Source organism: Mauremys reevesii, linkage group 8, assembly GCF_016161935.1.
Source record: "Mauremys reevesii isolate NIE-2019 linkage group 8, ASM1616193v1, whole genome shotgun sequence".
Taxonomy (NCBI): Eukaryota; Metazoa; Chordata; order Testudines; family Geoemydidae; genus Mauremys; species Mauremys reevesii.
The window spans coordinates 31,115,115-31,136,571 of NC_052630.1; the positions used below are offsets into that span (position 1 = coordinate 31,115,115).

The 21,457-nt window shown below is 41.2% G+C and overlaps 1 protein-coding gene across 15 annotated transcripts in view; it reads left to right on the top strand.

The window, feature by feature from the left end:
- Nucleotides 1-21,457, top strand: part of KCNIP1 (potassium voltage-gated channel interacting protein 1) — an 807,057-nt gene that overhangs the window by 564,808 nt on the left and 220,792 nt on the right. Inside the window, exon 1 of one of the 15 annotated variants that reach the window (XM_039484932.1) lies at nt 8,271-8,406. The exons of the other annotated variants lie outside the window; for them this stretch is intronic. Coding sequence (XP_039340866.1) covers nt 8,307-8,406 — 100 coding nt within the window. The 5' untranslated portion in view covers nt 8,271-8,306. Of the gene's footprint in view, nt 1-8,270; nt 8,407-21,457 lie in introns of those variants that run through there. 15 annotated transcript variants of the gene reach the window in all.

A 21,457-nucleotide genomic window follows, 5' to 3' on the forward strand; every position in this document is an offset into this window, starting at 1 on the left:
CCTTCATGTTACAGTTCAAAAAAAAAAAATCGGGCCCATTTCTTCAGGCAATGCAAGTATAAAGATGCTTGTACATGTTGCCTGCAGCCAGCAGTCTCTCAGCTGAGGACATTGCATTGTGTAGTTAATCACTTGATACTTCATTTAGAAACTGCCTAACATGTTTCCTTCCACCTTCTTCAAATTTGCCAGGTACTCAGTATTTCTCTTTCTAGCTCATTCCATCAGTAAGGCTCAATATATTGAATAAAGTTTGTGCTGAGAAATAATATCCCCCTTAAATTTTCAACTAAGTCCTGAAACCTGTTTTTTTTTTTTCAATTTCAATATACGACAGGTCGTCTTCCCCATTCTGGCTAAAATATGCAGCCTTATGGCTTTCGTTAGCTGTAATTTCATCTACACAGATGGACTAATCAAGGTATTTAGCATGCTGTACATGTGGGGAAACTCTTCACTGTCACTACATTTAAACAGCCATCTTAACTTTGTGGATCCGATCTGAGGTAATTGTTCAGGGAGCAAATAGGAATCTTTTAGCCAGTGGTTTTCAGATTAGTTCATGTTGTTGACTGCTAAGCAGCCCTTGTGTGGTTACCTTCTCTCCAAACCCCAACTCCACACCTTCCCTGCAACAAGTTAGAGCTCTGTTTCCAAAATAGGAGACAAGATAAAAATCTACTTGTTCTAATGTGACGGGCGCGCTGCTTCTTGCTTATCACCCCCCTTTTTGTATCTCTGTTGCTTGCCTCCCCTTGCAAGATGTAGGACTTCACATTATATGTTAATACTGAATCCCCCTTCCCCACTTGCACTTTATATTGCCATCTTGTTTATTTGCTTCCCTTCCAGTTGTCTGCAAATCAGATCACAGCTGAAAAACACCATCAAACACTGGCTTAAAGCATTCAGCAGGAAGGAACAAGGGAGCAGCTGCAGCTGCTTTTTCTCCTGTTTCCCTGAAAATCTTCTTTAAGGAAATGTAGTTGGTAGGGCTATAATTAAGAAGCATCACTGCTTGGATACTGCTAGCTACTTTGCTGTGTTCAAAGAAGTAACTCTGGGCCACATAAGTGCTTTGCAGGCCACCAGTGATCTCTGGATCTCAACTGGAGAGTCACCGGCTTAACCTATCCAAACAGGATCCCTATCTGATCATTCGCTGTTGTCTACTGAAACAGAAAAACCTTCACCTGGGTTTTCTTAATAATCATTTAACTTTTATTTAAACAGAGAAAATCCCAAAGGGCTAGCAAACTTGGACCAGTCCTTCTAAGCAGTTTGTGTAAAAAAAAAAAAAAAAAAAAAAAAAAAAAGTCTCTTCTCAGCTGCCTGAGCCCGCTTTGCAGACCTAGAGAAGGGTTCAACCTGTGACATTAGCTGTAACAACATATCATATTATCCTGTTTACAGGCAGAATTAGCAAATAGTAACCTATTTCAGTATTTATGATTGACTGACTGTTCCTCGCTTAAAATTTTGGGTGAAGCATACTTAATATTCAGGGGAGGTTTGTCAATCCAGGCACAGACTAACCAAGAATCCCCAAAAGCTACAAAACACATTTTATGTATTCTTTATTTAATTGATAAATTCATACAGATTTAGGGATAAATTGTGTGTGGGGGGGGTCATTAAAGTGTCCACCTGTCTGTCTTCAGTAGCAAAACACAACAGCGTGACATTGGCAGAATGTAGTGCTGTGTGAAGCTCAAATCTCAGTATAGCTAATAGCACCTCAAGAAGCTGCCTTGTTACCATGGCAATTGACCATGCCCAGGAGTCACTTTATAAGAGCATTGCTGTGGTAACCACTGCTTGGTGGTGCCATGGCAGGATGGTAGCAGTTAAGCCCAGGCTTCTGGGGGGCAGGGATGGGGTTGGTAGGCCCCATGTGTGTGCTTGAGGCGCTGTGGCCAAGCAAAGAGCCTGTCTCATGCACTGCAGGCCCAGGTAGCAGTCGTGGTGGTGATGGCTCCTGCTTCTGGATCTAACTGCTGTTGCTTCACCTATAAAAAAGGTGAACTTTAATAGCTATGAAATTATAGATTGAGAGGAGGTGGACATAACTGTTTTGAGATTTGTTCCTCCCCTATTGGAAAAATCACAGACCACCAGTGCTAATGTTACTGATATTATTTATATCAAAGTATAGTCTTAAAGTAAAATGGGGTTAGGCGTCTGAAAAGGAGAGAGGTTATAAAATACTGAACAGCAATGATGCTGCCTTGGCCAGTTAATCATTATCACAATGGCTTTTCATTATACACCATACAAATTATGAAAATGATGGCTGTTCTCTTCTGCCCAGGCTTAATTCACATTTGCATTAAATTCTCACTGCATCTTATTGTACCACTGTGATATAAAAGACATTGGTATTACTGGGTGTGGATTTTATTCACTGAATAAATTGTCCTTGAATTTAACACTTATTAGCATTTGAGAAAGTACTGGAAGCATTTGAGGAAAGGTTGAAAAAGCAGGAGCTGACATACTTGCCATGATAACTTTAACAAAGCTGTATTAAAAAAGATATGCATGCAGAGATACAGTGGCATAATGAAGCCTCCCACACATATCACAGAATGAAATATTTATACTATAATCATACTATTAATAAAATGATGGATCAGCCAACTCCTACTGTAATAAGACTTGGCTGAAAGACTGGGTATTGCCTTGGGGAACAAAATTCACATCCAGACAACTAAGAACTGGAAATAGGCACTCTGGACTAGCAAGGGAATTCCTGCTTCTGAATTTACCACAAGGTTGTGCAATACACGGGCTTTGTGAATACAACTGTTTCCCTCCAGTATCTAGTCTCAGTGACCATAACAGCCTTATTTCACGAGAAGCAGAGGAAAGCCTCTGCTTCTAGTGCTGATGGTCCTCCTGGATTGGCAGGATGCTGAATGCTCAGGTCATTCTGCCATGGCCTGTCACGTTTGAACTATAGGTCAAAGATTATTAAGCAAGGTTGGTCTTGTGGGTAAAGCACTGGACAGGACCTCAGGAGGCTTGGGTTCAAGTTCCTATTTAATGCTCTGTTTAGACTTCCACTATGACTTTAGGAAAGTCACTCATGCCCTTTGGACCTACCTTTGTTCTCCACTTGTAAAATAAGGTCATACCCCTTTTCTCTCATCTGTTGTCTATGTATTTGGATTGCAAATGCTTTTGGGCAGGGAGTGTCTGTCACAGTGTTTTGTACAGCACCTAACACAGCTGGGGCCTGGAGGTGCTATTTTAATTCAAAATATAAATAATAAATTCAGGACTTGGTCCTCTTCTCATTTCTTTCTTGAGTCCAAAATCCATCTTTCTGTCATTTGGTGTATGTGAAATTAGCCTGGTGATCTTATTTCAGTTCCCAGTGAATGAGTGTCTGCACTCCCAAAAATCCACCACCACAGCACGGAGGGGCAGAATTTTTGGCGATACTAGCAGACGGGCCAAGAATGGAATAGGGCCTAAATATGAACTATCATCTCTTCCTCATCAAGGTTAGGCACACTGGCTTACGTTGCTGCACATGCTATACCTATTCTGTAAACAGAGGACTTTGAACTTAACCACTGACTATCTGGCCACCTTAGAGTCTTAAATGCATACTGAAATTTCCACCTACCAAAAAGGGCTTGTCTACATACAGAAATTGACTGGAATAGCAATTGTGGAATAAACTATTCTGGAATAGCTCCTCTGTGATAGCTTCCCATATGGGCTTTACTCTGGAATAATTTAGTGCCCTTTGTGAGCTTCATGGGGAAGGGACTGTCTTTGTTGTACAGTGGCTCACATGGTGGGGCCCCAGTCCCTGATGAAGTCCTTTAGGCACAGCAGCAAAACAAATAATAAATGTTGTCCCTATACTGAGCTGCGGCAGGTTTTTGAGGCCTCCCAGGTCAGTTTCCCGCATGGAGCAGAAATGGATGCCTCAGGATATGTTCTTTGTGTAATTAGTTTATTGACAAAATGTACAGAAATCCTGAAGGACGAGTGGAAACAAATAGCACATAGGCAACCCCCTATGGCAGAATCCTCAGGCCCAGTACCTCTGCCTTGTCTCAAGAGGCAGTTCTCTTCCTTGGCCTCTCCCAGGTACTCACACAGACTCACAAGGCAAAACTGTTTGCTGCTGCTTCTCTCCAGCTTCTGCTGACTCACTCCCACTGCTTAAACACATGGGGAAGCAGCCCCTCACTCTCCGGTGGCCGCATGGGTTGGTCAGGTGAGCCTGGGCTTCATTATACCCCTTTTTGATACCAACCTTTTGGCTGGTTACATGCTTGTATTCACCTTTTCCAGTACAGAACATTGCTCTTACAGCAGTGACCCTTAATGGCAGCCCATTACAATAATATGTTGGTGTAACATTCCTGGCAAGGAGTAGGAGGGAGGGGTAAGATAAAATAACAATGAGGGTACATTGTTTTCTGGCTCCTCAGAGTGTTGTTCTACATCAGTACAGCATTTGCAAATAGTTCTGAGGGAGGCCAACCATAGGGAAGCTTTACGTGTCATCTGTGCCTATGACCCAATGTATGTATTCTCCCTGTTCTAATTTTCTTTTTTGTTCTCGCATGTCCTCCTTTATGCTGTGAAAACAGTTTGCCAAGGTGCTAGCACTTGATGCTAATAAAGCAGAAATTGGGGTCTGATTTCTGTGCATATTGCACATCCAGGATTTTTGATTATGCATTTGTATTTTGGTGGTAAAGATAGAGAACTTGATTTCTCATTGTCTTATGACTCTTCATGCTAGTAGGCAACCTAACGGGGGTATAAAGCCAGATGATTTCCCCACTGGTGCAAACCTACTTTAGAGGACAGAAAAGCCCCAAAGATCGCCCAAATTTGGGGAGGCATAAAGCCACCTTTATCCCCTCCCTTCTGTCTTGTACTGAACGTAGCTGGGCCTGAATGGACAATTTGTCTGAGGAATCTGAGTAAACTGGATATTTTGCTCCCAGAACACACTTCTATTTGCCTGGAATCTTTTTCCCTGGTATTAAATGGCTGACTCTCAAAGAGCAGCTGACAATTAGATTAGGAGTTTGATACATATATTGCTGTAAGGAAATAGCTGGCACATAAATGCACAGACTACAGCCATAAAAACCTTGTTTTATCAGATCTTATAAGCTAAGCAGGGTCAGATTGTGTCACTGATAGATCTCCAAGGAAAATATAGTCATTGCTAGGAATGGCATTGGGACATCTCATTTCCCTCTGAATCTGTAATAAACCAGTGCCCCAGCACAGGTAAAGTGTGCTGCTGGAAATGCCATCTTTCTAGTGAGAAATGAAATTGAGGTTCTGACCACTTGTGTTCATGAATGATCTAGCTGATCTTACCGTTTGAAAGAAAAGAGGCTTTAACCTTATGATGATGGCCAAATGCTAACTTCAGGCATTTTATTCCAGCTAATTTCTGCCATGAGTTTCCATCAAATATGGTATTCTTCTTTGCTTCTTGTCCTAAAATATTGTAATATGTAGATGTGCAGTTGTGATAGAACGTACCCCATATTCAAACCCTACACAGTTGTAATAATCTGTGTATAATTTACACCTTGTATGGTATCATTTGAAAACTCATAATTTGCTGATCAGAATCATCCTGACAAAATCTCTCTCTTTGTAGTTAATAAACTTGTTATATTGTTTTATCTAATCCAATGTGTTTAAATTGAAGTGTCTATGAAACTCCATTTGGAGTGGCAAGTTGTGTGCATATTATTCTATTAAAGAAATAACAAACTTGTGTTGTCCAGGAGAAGGCTGGGCAGTACAGGGCATACATCTCTGGGAGAAAATCTTGGGGTCGCCCTGTAGTATAACCAAGGCTGGTGAGAGCCAGAGTGTAACCCAACGGTGGCTGGCAGTCTCCAGTTACACACAGACACCCAGGGTATGGTTTGCATTCTGGAAGATTGTTTGTGAGCAGCCCAGATGAAAGCCACTTCAGGAAGGCATTGTAAGGCACCTAAGGTTTTATGCAGGGGTGACAGAACTGCTCATCAGTATGGATTGCACCCTGGTATGTCACAGCAATGTTGAACACAGGTGTTCTGCCCCAGAAGCAGCGTCACTTCCATGGTAAGTAAAGTGAAACTGGGCGGGAGGGGGGAGGGGGGGTTACCTACCTTACAGGGATGTTGAGCTTCATGTGACAGATGTTGGAAAAGAGCTTTGATACCCTTAGAGTTTTATTTTGAAGTGAAAGGGGGTAGCATTAATATGGAAAGCTGATATATTGTTACAGAGATATGGAAGTTGTAGATACTTATGATGTTTCTCATATGATAGCAAAATAATGGCTCTGAAATATTACTGATTGTTCAGTGTAACAGAGTAACCATATAAGAAAGTGCACTTTATTCAAATTGATAACAAAAAGTGCCATTCACCACCCTCCCCATCAGCCCAATACAAACACTATGAAAACTAAATAAGAAGAACAATCACCAGCTTTCTAAATGCCCCCTCAGCCTGCTTCTGCTCCCATCAGTCAGTGGCAAAAGTCTCACTTAAATGGTAACAGGATTGGTCCCCTTATATAGGCCTAGAAAGATGAAAGTCTTCCCTGTACAGAGAGCCTCTCCAAGACCCTACAACGCTATTTAAAGCCTTAACATAACTTTGTTACAAGAGTGTCCTGGGAGACATTAACACAGGGTTTCTCAAACAGGGGTCGCCACTTGTGTAGGGAAAGCCTCTGGCGGGCCGGACCAGTGTGTTTACCTGCCCCGTCCACAGGTCCGGCTGATCGCTTCCAGCAGCTCCTATTGGCCAGGAGCAGTGATCTGCGGCCAGTGGGAGCCGCGATCATCCGGACCTGCGGACGGGACAGGTAAACACACCGGCCCAGCCCGCCAGGGGCTTTCCCTACACAAGTGGCGACCCCTGTTTGAGAAACCCTGCGTTAACATAAAATGTTGATAAGAAATAGCAGCACACAGATCATTAGCATGCAGTTACAGCCTGAAAATAATTAGTCAGATTTCAATCATTCAGATGAGTACAATATAATAATATTCTAAATATAAATTACAGCTTGTTGGGGTTTTTTTTGTATAGTTCTTTCTTATAGTCGAGTTATCCCAAAGCGAGTTAAAATAATGAGTTGAGAAGTTGTAATGCAGTGAGTGACCTTGTCAGCAAATGCAGCAGTCATTGTGGATCATATTTTCAAAGAGTTCTATTTGCATTTAGTCACAATATAAGTGGCCAGATTTTCAAAAGCACTTTGCATGTGGAGTGCACACTCCTGAAAATCTGGCCATACGTGTCTCAAGGGGTGATGCTGGAGGGTCTTTTGAAAATCTGGCCCTTATATAGGTGCCCAAATGGGAGCAGAGCTCTTCTGAAAGTCTGATTTGAATGGTGGGTGCTGTGCATTTGAAAAGCCAGTCATGAGCACTTTTCATAAGTGCTTCCCTTGTGTTGAACAATAGGTTGCACACAGCCTTGGCAATGAGGGTATGTTGTCCTTGACACCATTGTTTGCCCTTTCTCACTTGGAACCTGCCATGAAACAGGAGCGGAGATAAACTAAGTGCAATTATCCCACCATCTGCATATACAATATGCAGCAATATCCTATGCTATTTTGCTAGTTTGTTAATCCTCAAACTTTAACACTTCATTTCTAAATCACTCAGCACTGACTGTAATATTTGGTAGATTCATATATTCAACAAAAAAATATGCCTATACTGGGGAGGATAACTGGGTCAATATGTTGATAAACCCTTATAATTAAAAGCAGATGGGTTTCTGTCCATGTGGCAAAGCTGTGATAGCTTGTGTTGTTTGCATGTTATTGCTTTGTGTTTCTTAAAGTTTCATTTTGGCACCAAACAAATCATGTTTGGTTGTTACTAGGCACTACAGTGTGAGAGCAGTTTGTATCTGTAACTTATTTTTGGGGGGGTAGGGAGGAAGCATCAGATTTAGCCAGATATTAAAAATGATTTGGTGAATTTTGGCTTACACGGAGGGGAAATGCTAAACAAAGTGGCTACTGTATATTCTGTTGCCTTAGAGACTGAAACATCTGTATCCATGCAGGCAAGTGATGCAGACATGGTAAGATATGACTTCCTTGCATTCCTTGTGTTCATTTTGCTGTCAGCAGAAATGTTTTATGGTGGCAATATGCTGGAGTTCTTTTGCACAGTATTTCTCTGGTTCTGTGGCATATCTTGGACTACAAGGGCTTTTTAATTAAAGTCTAACTCTCAAGTCAGGACGCTCCCTGAGAAAAGATGCTTTCACGTGAATAATTTTTCAAGATGAACTTGGAAGGACTTGAAATGATTGTGGTACTGGTGATAATTGTTGCATTTGTGAAAGCACTTGAGCATCTGGGTCTCCTAGAAGGCAATTATGAAGGTAGGACATTAAGAAAGAGAAAATATTTGGTTCGGAAAACCATTTGCTGCAGAGCGTTCTACTTTAATCTGTGTGTATGCAGTGTTTGGGTAATAGATGAACTGAACAGAAGCTCAAATAACTTAAGATGCTTTCTTTAGATAAATGAAATATGTAAGGTGTTTTGTATATCTCCATACAGTAATGCAGCTCTGATTTTAAGGAGAGTTTGACACACAGGTAATCTTAGACAATTATCTGTCTCTAATTAAGCTGGTTTCAAGAACTTCCATGCAGATCTGTATGGTTTTGGTAAACTATAAATTGTATACTGGAGCTCTGATCAAGATGAAGCTTTTCATGTTAGTAAGTTTATTGTTATAACTTATCATTTGTTCTAATTGTTTGAAGCACTATTTATTATGAGGTATTGGCTAAAGTTGCCGGTACAATAGAAAACACTAAGGTTATTTGCAAGCACTTTTCGATGATAAACAATTCCTTTGTCAGACCTTCGTCGTTTTTTAAGAATGTTTATCGTTAACATCTCTTCTTAGCCTTGATATCTAGCCTCATGAATGTTTCAGGAGAATACTGATTGCAATGTAAATATCCTTTGTTGAAGATACTTGCAAAGGATTGACTGTGAAAGATGCTCTACTTTTAGTTTCTTCAGTCAGTTTTACAAACAGTGTCATTCATGCAGAAACATGGAAACATTAAATAGATAAAGGCATGAAGCTGAATTTTGTACAATGATCTTTTAAACCAAAATATGGCTGTGGCGACTGCTTCATTGTTTAAAGCAAGGAGTAGATTTACAGTGAAGTCTAAGTGTCCCTGAATTTGATATACCTTGGAACAGCTGCTTTTTATGGGAACTTTAGGGCCATTTTTCATGGTGAGCTACAAGTACGCAGGTATTTAAATAACCTTCAGCTAACCACTGATACTCAACAATTACTCTTCCCTGTTTCAGAGCTTATGACAATCTACAAAAGATAAAGTTGGTAGCCCCATATGAACTACTTGACAAAGTTTAGTACAAGGTTACCAGGAAACTAGCAGCAAGTACTTAATTGGGAGAACAGTTTATAAAACTTTGTCAGTGATTGTGTGCTTTACTTACTAATTCTAGTATGCATACCTGGTTCTCATTCTTGCTGTCTTTTGAACATCTTTTTCCTAACCTCCTAGGTGCTTAGAAAAATGAGAGGTAAGTGGAGATAACATTTTGAAGCTATATCTATGTCCTTGAGCAACTGCTTTATTTATTGGCTTTAGCATTGCAACTTATGTTAAAAGAAGATGCTGCAAATGAGACTTACTGCTTACAGAGAAACACAATTATTTTGGCTTTCATCAGCCTTTCAAAGACTTTGCACTCTTTATCATAGGATACATCTTCCCTGATATATGGTTAATACTGTCCAGCTTCAGCAAAGTCCATTTGTTTAAATGCAACAATTCACGTATTTTCTGAATTCCTTTGTTGTCTGAATAAATATAAAAAGGAAATGCTATTTTGCATCTTGGTAAGCAATGAGAACTGAAGGAAATTTAAGAAGAAAATGCTACTGATTTGTTAGCATTAGGTGGGTACATGGTCCCCGTGTCTGACCACCTCAGATAGTTTCAAAGAATGCTGATATTATCTGTGGGGAATTGCACATTTGGTACCATTAACTTTTAAGGGGTGATTGCTTGGCATATTTGCATTTCTTAGAGGAAAATATAGTTGGATATGATTGTTTTCTGAAGCAGGTTAGTTTAAGATGTTTATCTGACAGTAGGTCAGAGTTATTTTCAGCATAATACAAAAAATAGCATATGGCAAATTTTGTTTGATGCTATAACATCAAAGGACCTCCCAGAATAATAATTAGTTTGAATCAGAGTCAGTATTTATCTTAATTTCATGACATAAACAGTTATTTTATGTAGTTAAACAGATACTGTTTCTCCAGATGGGTGTGAAAGTACATAAACACCTCCCCCCATGCACACACGTGTATGTGTGTACCCTATTTTTCTGTGTTTTTAATATGCCTTTTATCACTGTGGTATCTTAGAGATAACATGGAGAAACACCAAATCTGCTTAAATGAGTTGTTGCATAGCATTTTCATGTTGCGCAGCAGAGGATATTGAAATCTCCATTAGAATGCATTGACTCTCAAATCTTGTGTACAGTGTTGGTACAGAAAAGCATTACATTTCATACAGATCCTGTGGTTGCTGTTCTATTGGACAAGATGCTGATACCTCTTTTACTAGTCCCATTCACGTCAATGGGATTTCTGTAGAATAAACTGCTACTCACCATGTGTAAAGGTATAGTAATCTAGTCCCATATATTTAACTTTTTGGAGCTACGACATACTAAAATTTATGAAGTGCTTGAAACCCAGGTATGTTGGTAGCACTTCATCAAGAGAAGAATAGAGAAGAAACAAACTTCTGTGGATACCCTTAATTAGGCAAGAACGAAATGTATGTGTAATACACCAGGCAGCAGAAATGTGTGCACTAAAACTCAAATATGCATATGGTTTGCTTGGTAAATTAGATGCTTAACTAGCAAATAGGCAAAAAGGTAATTTACACTGAAAACATTTATTAGACTATGCTGTATACAGACAAAGACTTTTTGTTAATATTTATTTCTTATTAGCACCATACATTGAAGTGGGCAGGGGTGGCTCCAGGCACCAGCACGCCAACCTGGGGCAGCAAGCCACGGGGGGCACTCTGCCAGGCACCGCGAGGGCGGCAGGCAAATTGCCTTTGGTGGCATGCCTGTGGAGGGTCCGCTGGTCCCGCGGCTTCGGCGGACCTCCCGCAGGCATGCCACCAAATCCGTGGGACCGGGGACCTCCCGCAGGCAAGCCGCCGAAGGCAGCCTGCCTGCCGTGCTTGGGGCAGCAAAATACCTAGAGCTGCCCCTGGAAGTGGGTAAGTATTATATCCAATGTATGTACATATTAATAAATTTGAGGCAGAAGCTCAGATTTGCCATTGATATAAGCAGGCAAAGAGCTCTATGGAACTCCCACTTTTGGGAGAAATGATATTGCCTTTCAGAAATTAAGGTAAACTTTTCCAAAAGTGGCCACTGACTTAGTGTGCCTTTTGTGAGTTCTCAATTCCAGCTGCCCTTCCACATCTGAGGTTCAGAACAACTGGGTGTTCCCAACTGTAGCTGAAGCCCAGGGTAGCTGTGGGTTCTCTGTGCTTCTATGAAATTGTGTCCTTAGTAGTGTTAAGTGGAGTTCCCGAAATTAGAGGCAAGTGTGGACATTTAGTCTAAGCCATTTAGGTTATGTCTACATTGCAATTAAACATCCACTGTTGGGCCAGGTCAGCAGACTCAGGCTCAGGGGCTGTTTAATTGCAGTGTAGATGTTCAGGCTCAGGCTGGAGCCCTGTCTCTGGGACCCTCCCCCATCATGAGGTCCCCCAGAGCCCCGGTTTCTGGCTGAGCCTATATGTCTACACTGCAATTAAACAGCTCTTTAGCCTGAGCTCCTTAACCTATGTCAGCTGACAAGGGACAGGTTTTTAACTGCAATATAGACATACCCACAGTTTCATTGGCAGAGCTGATAAGAATTTGAGAGTTCCTGGTTCCCAGTCCCATGTTAGTTCCACTTGTCCATGCTGTCTCTGTGTATTCAAAGGGCATGACTTTGTGCATTTTGTTTAGAAAGAACCAGCAGCTGTAACTCACTAGACTTTCTGTGCCCTATCTTGAGGTCCTTACTCGGGGAAATTACTCTTGAGTCAGGGTTTGATTTATTTGACATAGACACAGAATAATGAGCATAGTGTAAAAAAAAAACCCTGAAGGTTTAAAACCTGTTCAGAAAACCCAGAAAACATTTATATCAAATAAAACCCTCAACGCTCTTCCCTGACTGCTCATGCATATTAAAAAGTACTGGTGAAAGTTTATGCCATCAGTTTACTAAACAAATTGACATTCTAATCATAGAATCCTAGAAGATTAGGATTGGAAGAGACCTTAGGAGGTCATCTAGTCCAAACCCCTGCTCAGAGCAGGATCAAAACCAACTAAATCATCCCAGTCAGGGCTTTGTCAAGCCAGGCCTTAAAAACCTCTAAGGATAGAGATTCCACCACCTCCCTAGGTAACCCATTCCAGTGCTTTACCACCCTCCAAGTGAAGTAGTTTTTCCTAATATTCAACCTAGACCTCCCCCACTGTAATTTGAGACCATTGCTCCTTGTTCTGTCATCTGCCACCACTGAGAACAGCCTAGCTCCATCCTCTCTGGAAGTCCCCCTTCAGGTAGTTGAAGACTATCAAATCCCCCCTCACTCTTCTCTTCTGCAGACTAAATAAGCCCAGTTCCCTCAGCCTGTCCTCATAAGTCAGGTGCCCCAGCTTCCTAATAATTTCTGTTGCCCTCTGATGGGCTCTCTCCAATTTGTCCACATCCTTTCTGTAGTGGGGGACCCAAAACTGGATGCAATACTCCACATATAGCCTCACCAGTGCTGAATAGAGGGAAATAATCACTTCCCTGGATCTGCTGGCAATGCTCCTACTAATACAGACCCATATGCATTTAGCCTTTTTGGCAACAAGGGCACACTGCTAACTCATATCCAGCTTCTTGTCCACTGTAATCCCCAGGTCCTTTTCTGCAGAACTGCTGCTTAGCCAGTCGGTCCCCAGCCCGTAGCAGTGCATGGGATTCTTCCTTCCTAAATGCAGGACTCTGCACTTGTCCTTGTTGAAACCTCATCAGATTTCTTTTGGCCCAATCCTCCAGTTTGTCTAGGTCACTCTGGACCCTATCCCTACCCTCCAGCATATATACTTCTCCCCTCAGTTTAGTGTCATCTTCAAACTTGCTGAGAGTGCAATCCATCCCATAATCCAGATAATTAACTAAGATGCTGAACAAAACTGGCACCAGGATCAACCCCTGGGGCACTCCGCTTGATACTGGCTGCCAACTAGACATCGAGCTGTTGATCATTACCCATTGAGCCCAACGATCTAGCCAGATAATAGAGCTCAGCACTTTGAAAATTTCCCCTGGATGAAACTGCCTTCTCTACAGGGCTGGCTCCAGCATTTTTGCCACCCCAAGCAGTGAAGTGAAAAAAGAAAAAAAAAAAAAAGCCGTGATTGGCGGCACTTCAGCAGCAGCTCTACGAAGAGGCACTGAGGGACTTGCTGCCGAATTGCCGCCGAAGACCCGGATGTGCCACCCCTTTCCCTTGGCCACCCCAAGCACCTGCTTTCTTCACTGGTGCCTGGAGTCGGCCCTGCTTCTCTAGCTTCAGTGAATGGGTTCTGTGAGGCAGAACTAGATGGACAATAAAGGTAATAATTAGAGCTATACCAATCTCCTAGAACTGGAAGGGACCTTGAAAGGTCATCGAGTCCAGGATCAATTTTTGCCCCAGATCCCTAAGTGGCCTCCTCAAGGATTGAACTCACAACCCTGGGTTTAGTAGGCCAATGCTCAAACCATTGAGCTATCCCTCCCCCACAATGGAAGACTTGGAATCCTCCACAGGCAGGCCCTATGGCAGCCCCCATGGCAGCCCCCCAGCTTCTCTGTGACTGGTGTGAAAAAGGGGTAACTATCCCTGCACAAAGGGTTATATGCATTGGATTTGCATTATTATGGACCCTCCTCCCCAAACCCTAAACTTGCACTCTGTGCTGGCCTAAGCAGAGCTGGATCACACTTTGCTGTAAGCGGGAGGGGGGAAGTATTAACAACTCCACACATGTTTTTTTGCAGCTGTTCACCTCCTGTACAGTGGAACCACGAAGGTTCCAGTTGAATGGGTGTTGAGTAGTGAACAAACTGTTTAAAACAAAGTAAGATCAATCTGGGGCACTCTAAAATCTGGACTACTGGCTCCAAAAATCTGTGTGCATTGTTAAATGGCAGGTCTAAAATACCACGTCCCACTCTCCTTTAACTTGCCCTCTGCCTCCTAGCTTGAGATTACCACCCTAATCATTATTTCTATACCATTTTTCATAATTATTTCAAATATGAAATCTTAGCCCCTCGCAGGGTTTCTGCCTGGCTGACAGCCATCCTGTCATGCTGATTTCAAGTAGCTGCTTCAGTGTGGAGCCAGATTCATGCTCAGCACTGAGAGTGCTCATTGGTGAGCAGGAGCAGCTGCCACAGTTTCTCAGTCAGACAGGAATCTAATGGGACAGCAGCAGTAACTCAATGAGCTTGGAAGAACTTTGTTGCTAGAGTCTAAATATCTCACAAACTGCTCCCTGCGGGTTGTAACATTGTATCAAATATATATTTATACTGTATAATGGGTTGTCTGTAGCTGCTAGCTTCCCTGCATGATTCTAGATGGCTGTAAAGTGCATTAATGCTAGAGAAATAGACAGCACCCTAGCAAACTCCAGAAAAAGAGAGCTACTATGCAGATCCTGCCATTCAGCCACAAGCACAAAAACCTGCCCGGTATTGGGCAGAGGTACATCAGGTGAACAGACACAAAATTACATTATATATGGCCACACACACACTATGTGCCAATTAGAATTGAGTGACTATTTTGGGACAAATGGTTTATTTGCCAAAACCATGTGTCCATTTGACAGAAATTTGTCCAAAACAATTCTGGAGGAGGACTCCCTGACCATCTTTATTCCAGTGGTTAGGACATTCTCCTGGACTGTGGGAGACCTGCCTTGAATTCCCCACTCTGCTTGAATTAGAGAAGGGCTTTGAACTTGGGCCCCCACTGAGTTATGGGGTCTTCTGTGGCCCATCTCTCAATCTCTGCTGTTTGAAGCTTTTCTACTCTATAAATAAACTGTCATTACAGGGTGGGACTCAAATTTGCGTCCTCACCTCCTAGGTGAGTGCCCCCAACCACCATGCTATAGAGACAGTCTCATTCTTTGTCCCTGGCCCAATGACTCGTCATTGTCATCACAAATGCCTATGTATTGCCATTATGAAGAGTAATCTTTCATTTCACCCAAAACAGATTTTTTTCAGTTCACCAAAATATTTTGCTATTTTTTGATTTGATCAACCTGAACAGCTTTTTTTTTTAATTCATTCATTTTTCAGAACAACCAATTCTCATGGCAATAGGCTGAGGTTAGTACAGTGTAATTTTGCATTTTTAAATGGGTCAGATTCTGCTTTGTTACATCAGTGTAAATGGAGAGTGATGCCACAGAGCTCAGAGCACTCGCTGGCAATCTAATAGGAGAAAGGACTCCCATGGCTCCAAGAGGGGTGGTTCCCTTGGAATAACCAAGCACTTTGCAAGTAAATTCAGGGGAGGGGCTGTTGAGGAAACCTGAGGGAGGGGAGGCTGGAGAGTTGTTCCTCATGGCAGCTGGATTTCATAGAATTCAAATTGCCATTGGAACACGCAGGGCCACTCCCCCTGTAGATTTGCCAGGGTACTTACATTAATCCGGCTTCTATTTATTTTCTTTAGGAAGTGTGACTGGATGACTCCTCCCTTCACCTGTAATTTTAGGGCTCAATTCTGTCACCTTCATTTCGTCTGAGCAATCTCTTACTCATGAAGTAGCTCCACTGAAGTCAATAGGACTAACCAGGTACTACTGAACATGAGAGAAGGTCACAGACTCTGGCCCTTTGTGGAAATGTACCTCTGCCCAATACCGGTTCTGAGGTTGTAGTAGGGAAACTTGGAACCAGGAGTTTATGAGATGAAACCATATCTCTGAGCCTGCCCATATGTTGGGGAAGTTGAGATTCAGATGCAGATGCTGCAGCTCAGACCCATCTGTTTTAGCGATAACTTTTTTAATTAATATCATTGCAATGGAAATGCCAATAAGCTCTTGATCCAGGGACACACATGACGGTATTGCTACATGCAGAGCAGAGAGTTTGGCTGACTGGCATAATGAGATCAATGTGAACAAGAGAACTCAGATTAGTATCAGTAGGGTTGTCAGAAGTCAAAGATGTTATGCATCCAAAGAAACATAATGTCAGTAGTGTTGGAAACTCATGATCACAAATAAATGGAAAGGCCTGATTTAGTACTGTCCAATGTCCCATGTTCTCTTAGTTGCTGTCTGTCACCATATAATGGAAAATGATGATCAGAGTTGTACTAGTTTGTTTATAATGGCCGTAGCATAACTATTTGCAGTTTTCAGAGTAGCAGCCGTGTTAGTCTGTATCTGCAAAAAGAACAGAAGTACTTGTGGCACCTTAGAGACTAACAAATTTATTTCAGCATGAGCTTTTGTGAGCTACAGCTCACTTCTTCGGATGCATAGAATGGAACACACAGACAGGAGATATTTATACATACAGAGAACATGAAAAGGTGGAAGTATGCATACCAAAAAGAAGAGTCTAATCAATTGAGATGAGCTATCCCTATGTTAAGTTCTCCTCATACCTTCTATTATCACTTCAAAAGTTTTTTTTCTCCTGCTGATGATAGCTCATCTCAATTGATTAGACTCTTCCTGTTGGTATGCATACTTCCACCTTTTCATGTTCTCTGTATGTATAAATATCTCCTGTCTGTGTGTTCCATTCTATGCATCCGAAGAAGTGAGCTGTAGCTCACGAAAGCTCATGCTGAAATAAACTTGTTAGTCTCTAAGGTGCCACAAGTACTCCTGTTCTATTTGCAGTTTGTTTTCTCTATATGTTAGAAGGTGGAAGATACACGCTGTGTCTTTGCCTTCAATTTTTTGCTTACAGAAACTGCTCTAAAGAAAGTCCTCTGGCTGTTAGGTTTAGCTGCCATTATCTAGAAAGAGTTGGTTGAACTATTCATCACTAACAATTTATTTGAAAAATTGTACTATTTTTTCCTGTTCATGAAACTGACCGTGCAACAGCTGATGATTTTTAGGAATTTGTTCATTATCCCAAGTAGTTAAATTAATAGACTTTAAGAATATATATTTGAGCTTTGGATTCTACAAGAACTGTTTGTAGCAATTGCTCCATCAATTTGCTGTTCAGGCTTTATGATTGGTCACTTACTCTGTTACAGGGAATTGTTTGTTTCCTGGTTGACTGACCTAACCTTTAAACTACTTACACCCACAAGGAATTGAATCATATCTGGAAATGCACTGCTTCTGAACATCCATAGAGATTAAACAGAAGTTGTACAAATGTTCAGGAACAGTGAGTAATAGAAGGGTGTGAACATGCAGAATAGAAAGCAAGTTGCTAATTTGTTAAAGGATTTACTAAAAAAGGTTTTTTACAACTAATTGACATTTCTAGACCTCTAAACCTGAGTGGCTTGTGAGATCTGGCTGTCAACACAAAGGACTTTAAATAAAGATGTGGTTCCCCCACCCCATGTCCCATGGCAAGCCTTTTAATCTCTATGCCCCAATTCATTCATGTGTAAAATGGGGATAAAAAGTCTTACTTGACTCTCAGGTGCACTGGGAGGCTTAATTTTGTTCATAAAGCACTTTGAGGTCCTTGAATGAAAGGAGCAAAATTATTAAATTCTAAAACTATAGAAGTTGGTAACACAGAGACTGAACATGTATAATATAAGGCTTTCCCAACTCTAGTGACAGAACATTTACATGATCAACTAATTATTTACACTGCAGTGACCAGGAATGCAAGTGTCATGAGATTTCTGGGCACTGTATGTGAAACACAAGACTAGGGACCAAAATTCCATTCTACTCACCACAGAATTTGTATTAATTTTGGATTGGAATAGTTAATGATAGAGAATACCTTTTTGTTGATTGTATCTACCTGCAAGGGCACTATCGACTCATCTAAGTGTGCTTGGTGCTGTACAAGTAAATACAGAGAGACAGGGCTAAATGCTCAGCTGATGAAAACTGGTGTAGCTCCTGTGGCACGGCCTCTGCCCTTCAGATGTTAAACTGATACTACTCAAATAAATAAAGGCTTTTACATATATTTTTAGCTTCCGCAAGTGGATGAGGAGAAAAGAGGAAAAATGGGGTGAAGAGAGAGAATATGCCCCTCTTTTGTTAGGAGCTCAGTTGAGGTTTGAGGAGAGGGCACTAAAAATATAACAGTACAAATAACAGGTTCTCTTTAGTCTGTAGTGGTTTCAACCCAAGCCATACAAGGCTTATCATTCCTTTTGCAATCCCCTCTAAAGATTTATCCTTTCTGGTTAGTCCCTGTCTTCCACTGTGACATAAATTGAGAGCACTTTTTTTTTAAAACATGACTGAAATTCTATGTTGTTTCTTTTAAAATTAATTTTCAGTATCTTCCCATTCCACATGGACTGAATGGATTTGATTTCACTCTCTGCCACTGTGCTATCATCCCATTCTTCCTTCATATCAAGGAGAAAGTTAATTTTTACTCTGGCAGGCAGCCTATTACATTGAAAAAGCAGCTGATATAAGCATAAACATCCTAGACCTGGGATATCAACAAGGACAACAAGAAGGTCAGATAAGTTTGATAGGAATGTGATTGACTTCTTTATTCTTTTGATGAGAGAAGTTTCCTCCTTAAGCATAGTCTAGACACATACTTCACAGTATGTGGCAGTTCCTAGTACATAAGGAGGAAAGATGTGAATGGGGCTAAACTGTTTCAAATATCACAGGGGAGATCTAGAGGGAAGTGCATTTAAATGGAAGACTAAATGCAGTAGATGGGACAGAGCAATATAGACCCTTGGCAGTGCAAAGGGATAAGTAGACATTTAAACAGGAAGCATAAATGCCGTTTTCAAAAGGGTAACATGTGCAAACCTTTTGCACTTGAAAATGCATGTGCATTGTGGTTGGCATGCCAAGGTCATGCTCATTGCTAGTTCTGTCATGCAGACTTGTGTGGAAAATTAATTCTCCAATTGTGGGTCTCCAGAGTGCTGACTTTGTAGAAAGAAGATGTCATGTCAAAATATTGGCATTTTTCTTCCAACAAGTCACTGATTATTATTTCTGATTCTGGTCCAAACCAAGATCAGTGTTCCACTGTGCTAGATGCTGCACATGGAGACAGTCCATGCCCAAAGAGATTACCATTGAAACAGACAAGACAAGCAAATGCAAAAAAAGGAAGTAGCGTTATCACCCTCTTAGAGAGGGGGAACAGAGGCACGGAGATTAAATAACTTACCCAGAGTCATGCGGAAAGGCTGTGGCAGAGTCAGAAATCAAACTCAGGTTTCTTTGAGTCTATGTCCAGTACCTTAATCACAATACCAAACTTAATTGCTTACATATAATTTTCCTAAGCTTTCAGGCATATGAACAGTAGTGGAATTCATCGTGTCTGGATGTGAAGATATTTGCACACGCATCCCATAACCTGGGTTTTCTTCTGTGATCTGTAGCTTAATTTCTCACTGTCAGCAAGAACATTTTATTATGGACCTGCTTTACTGTGAATGTGCCCTTGATACAGGTTCCAGAGATGTTGTGTGCATAGGAGCTGCTTGTTTCCTCACTTTGATTCAACTGATCAGCCCTGGTATAAAATTAGTCATGCAGTACTTGGAAATCAGCTCAGCCCTTATATATGAAGGGTATTTGTATGGTTTCAGAAGTATAGCTCCATCCTCTTAAAGGACAAATAAATAGGCATTGAGGAGGGTTTATGGAGCAGTTTAATAAATGTTTAACTCAGTGATGGGTTATAAGTTTAGGAAAACTAATGTAAAAAATGTTGTGTGACAACAACGCCCTAGAAAGTACTTTAAATACAGATTAAACCACTGCTTATCACCTTCCTCATAGGAAGATGAACCAGCTTGAATTTTACTGTACCATGGCTTCATGTAGGCCTACTTGCAGGTGAACTGCAGAAGTGTCTAACTATCCCAGGTAACGTTTTGTAGGAAGAAATTTTAACAGTTCATGTGTAAGTTCCAAAGGCTTGATTTTTAGCATGGACCTCCCACTGTCGCTAGACGGTGCTTGGGGGCTTGTGAAAATGTACTGTTGTCATGGTTTAGTTATGTTTATGATCTGGGACTTCTATATGGTTATTGCAGCTGGCCAATTATTTTCATCCAAACTTTGCAATGAAAAATGGCTTTTGATTGAACCAAATTTTTGTGAGAATTTTTCATTTAAGTATTCCACTGATTTTTTTTTTCTTCGATTTTTGTTGTTCATTCAAATTTCAATTAACATGGAATTTTTGTGTGTGGAAAATCCAATTTCAACCTGCTATGATGGTAGTTAACTTTTTTAATTCTTTAATTTCTTTTTCACACTGGCCTCGGGGGGGGTGGGGGGGAGTAGTTGAAAACTGAGTGCAAGTTAAAGGAACCCTAAGGCTATTTGAACTTACACTGGGTGCCTAGCCGTCCTTTGTTCTGCACAGACTAGGGGAGACACAAAGGTGCCTGAAGCATCCATAAATCCTTAGTTTCTGCACTGAGTAGAGCTCTGGTACAACTGAGCATTGGGCCAGAGATCATGAATGTTTAGGGTTTGGCGCTAAGAGCTACGGTGAGGAGTCAGACCCTGACCAATTCTAGGCCCAACAGATTATAACTCAAAGAGGGGAAGTGAGGGAACTCTGGCAAAGAAAGGAAGTGGAACTGGGCTGTGTTGTGCTGATTTGTCTTCAAATGTGGAACTCTTTGATTTGAACTGATTATTGACTTCCAAATATTTTTCCTGCCATTACAATTCAAGTTTAAGGGACATTGTTGCTTGTGGACAGTTGATTTCATGGATAAAGTATACATGTGAATTGTTGGAAAATTCTTGACCTCAGACAATTCAGCTATACATTTGTGATGGTGAGGTCCAAAATGTGATGAGATGCTATGCAGGACTATCACTTCTTCACAACTGACTGTTGTTAGTCTGGAGGATATTTAAGAAAGAGTAAATTGATTTTCATGACTTTATTCTTCATCCTTCAAGCATGGGGCCAGACTTCACAGTTGTGCAATTTCATTGTCTTTAATAGCATTATACCAAGTACAGTATGAATCTGGCCCACGAAGCATGTGATGAGAACAGTGGTAGTTTTGTACTGAACATCTTTCAGGTGGATACCTCATAGGGACAGAGCTCACTATTACTGACTTCATACTGACA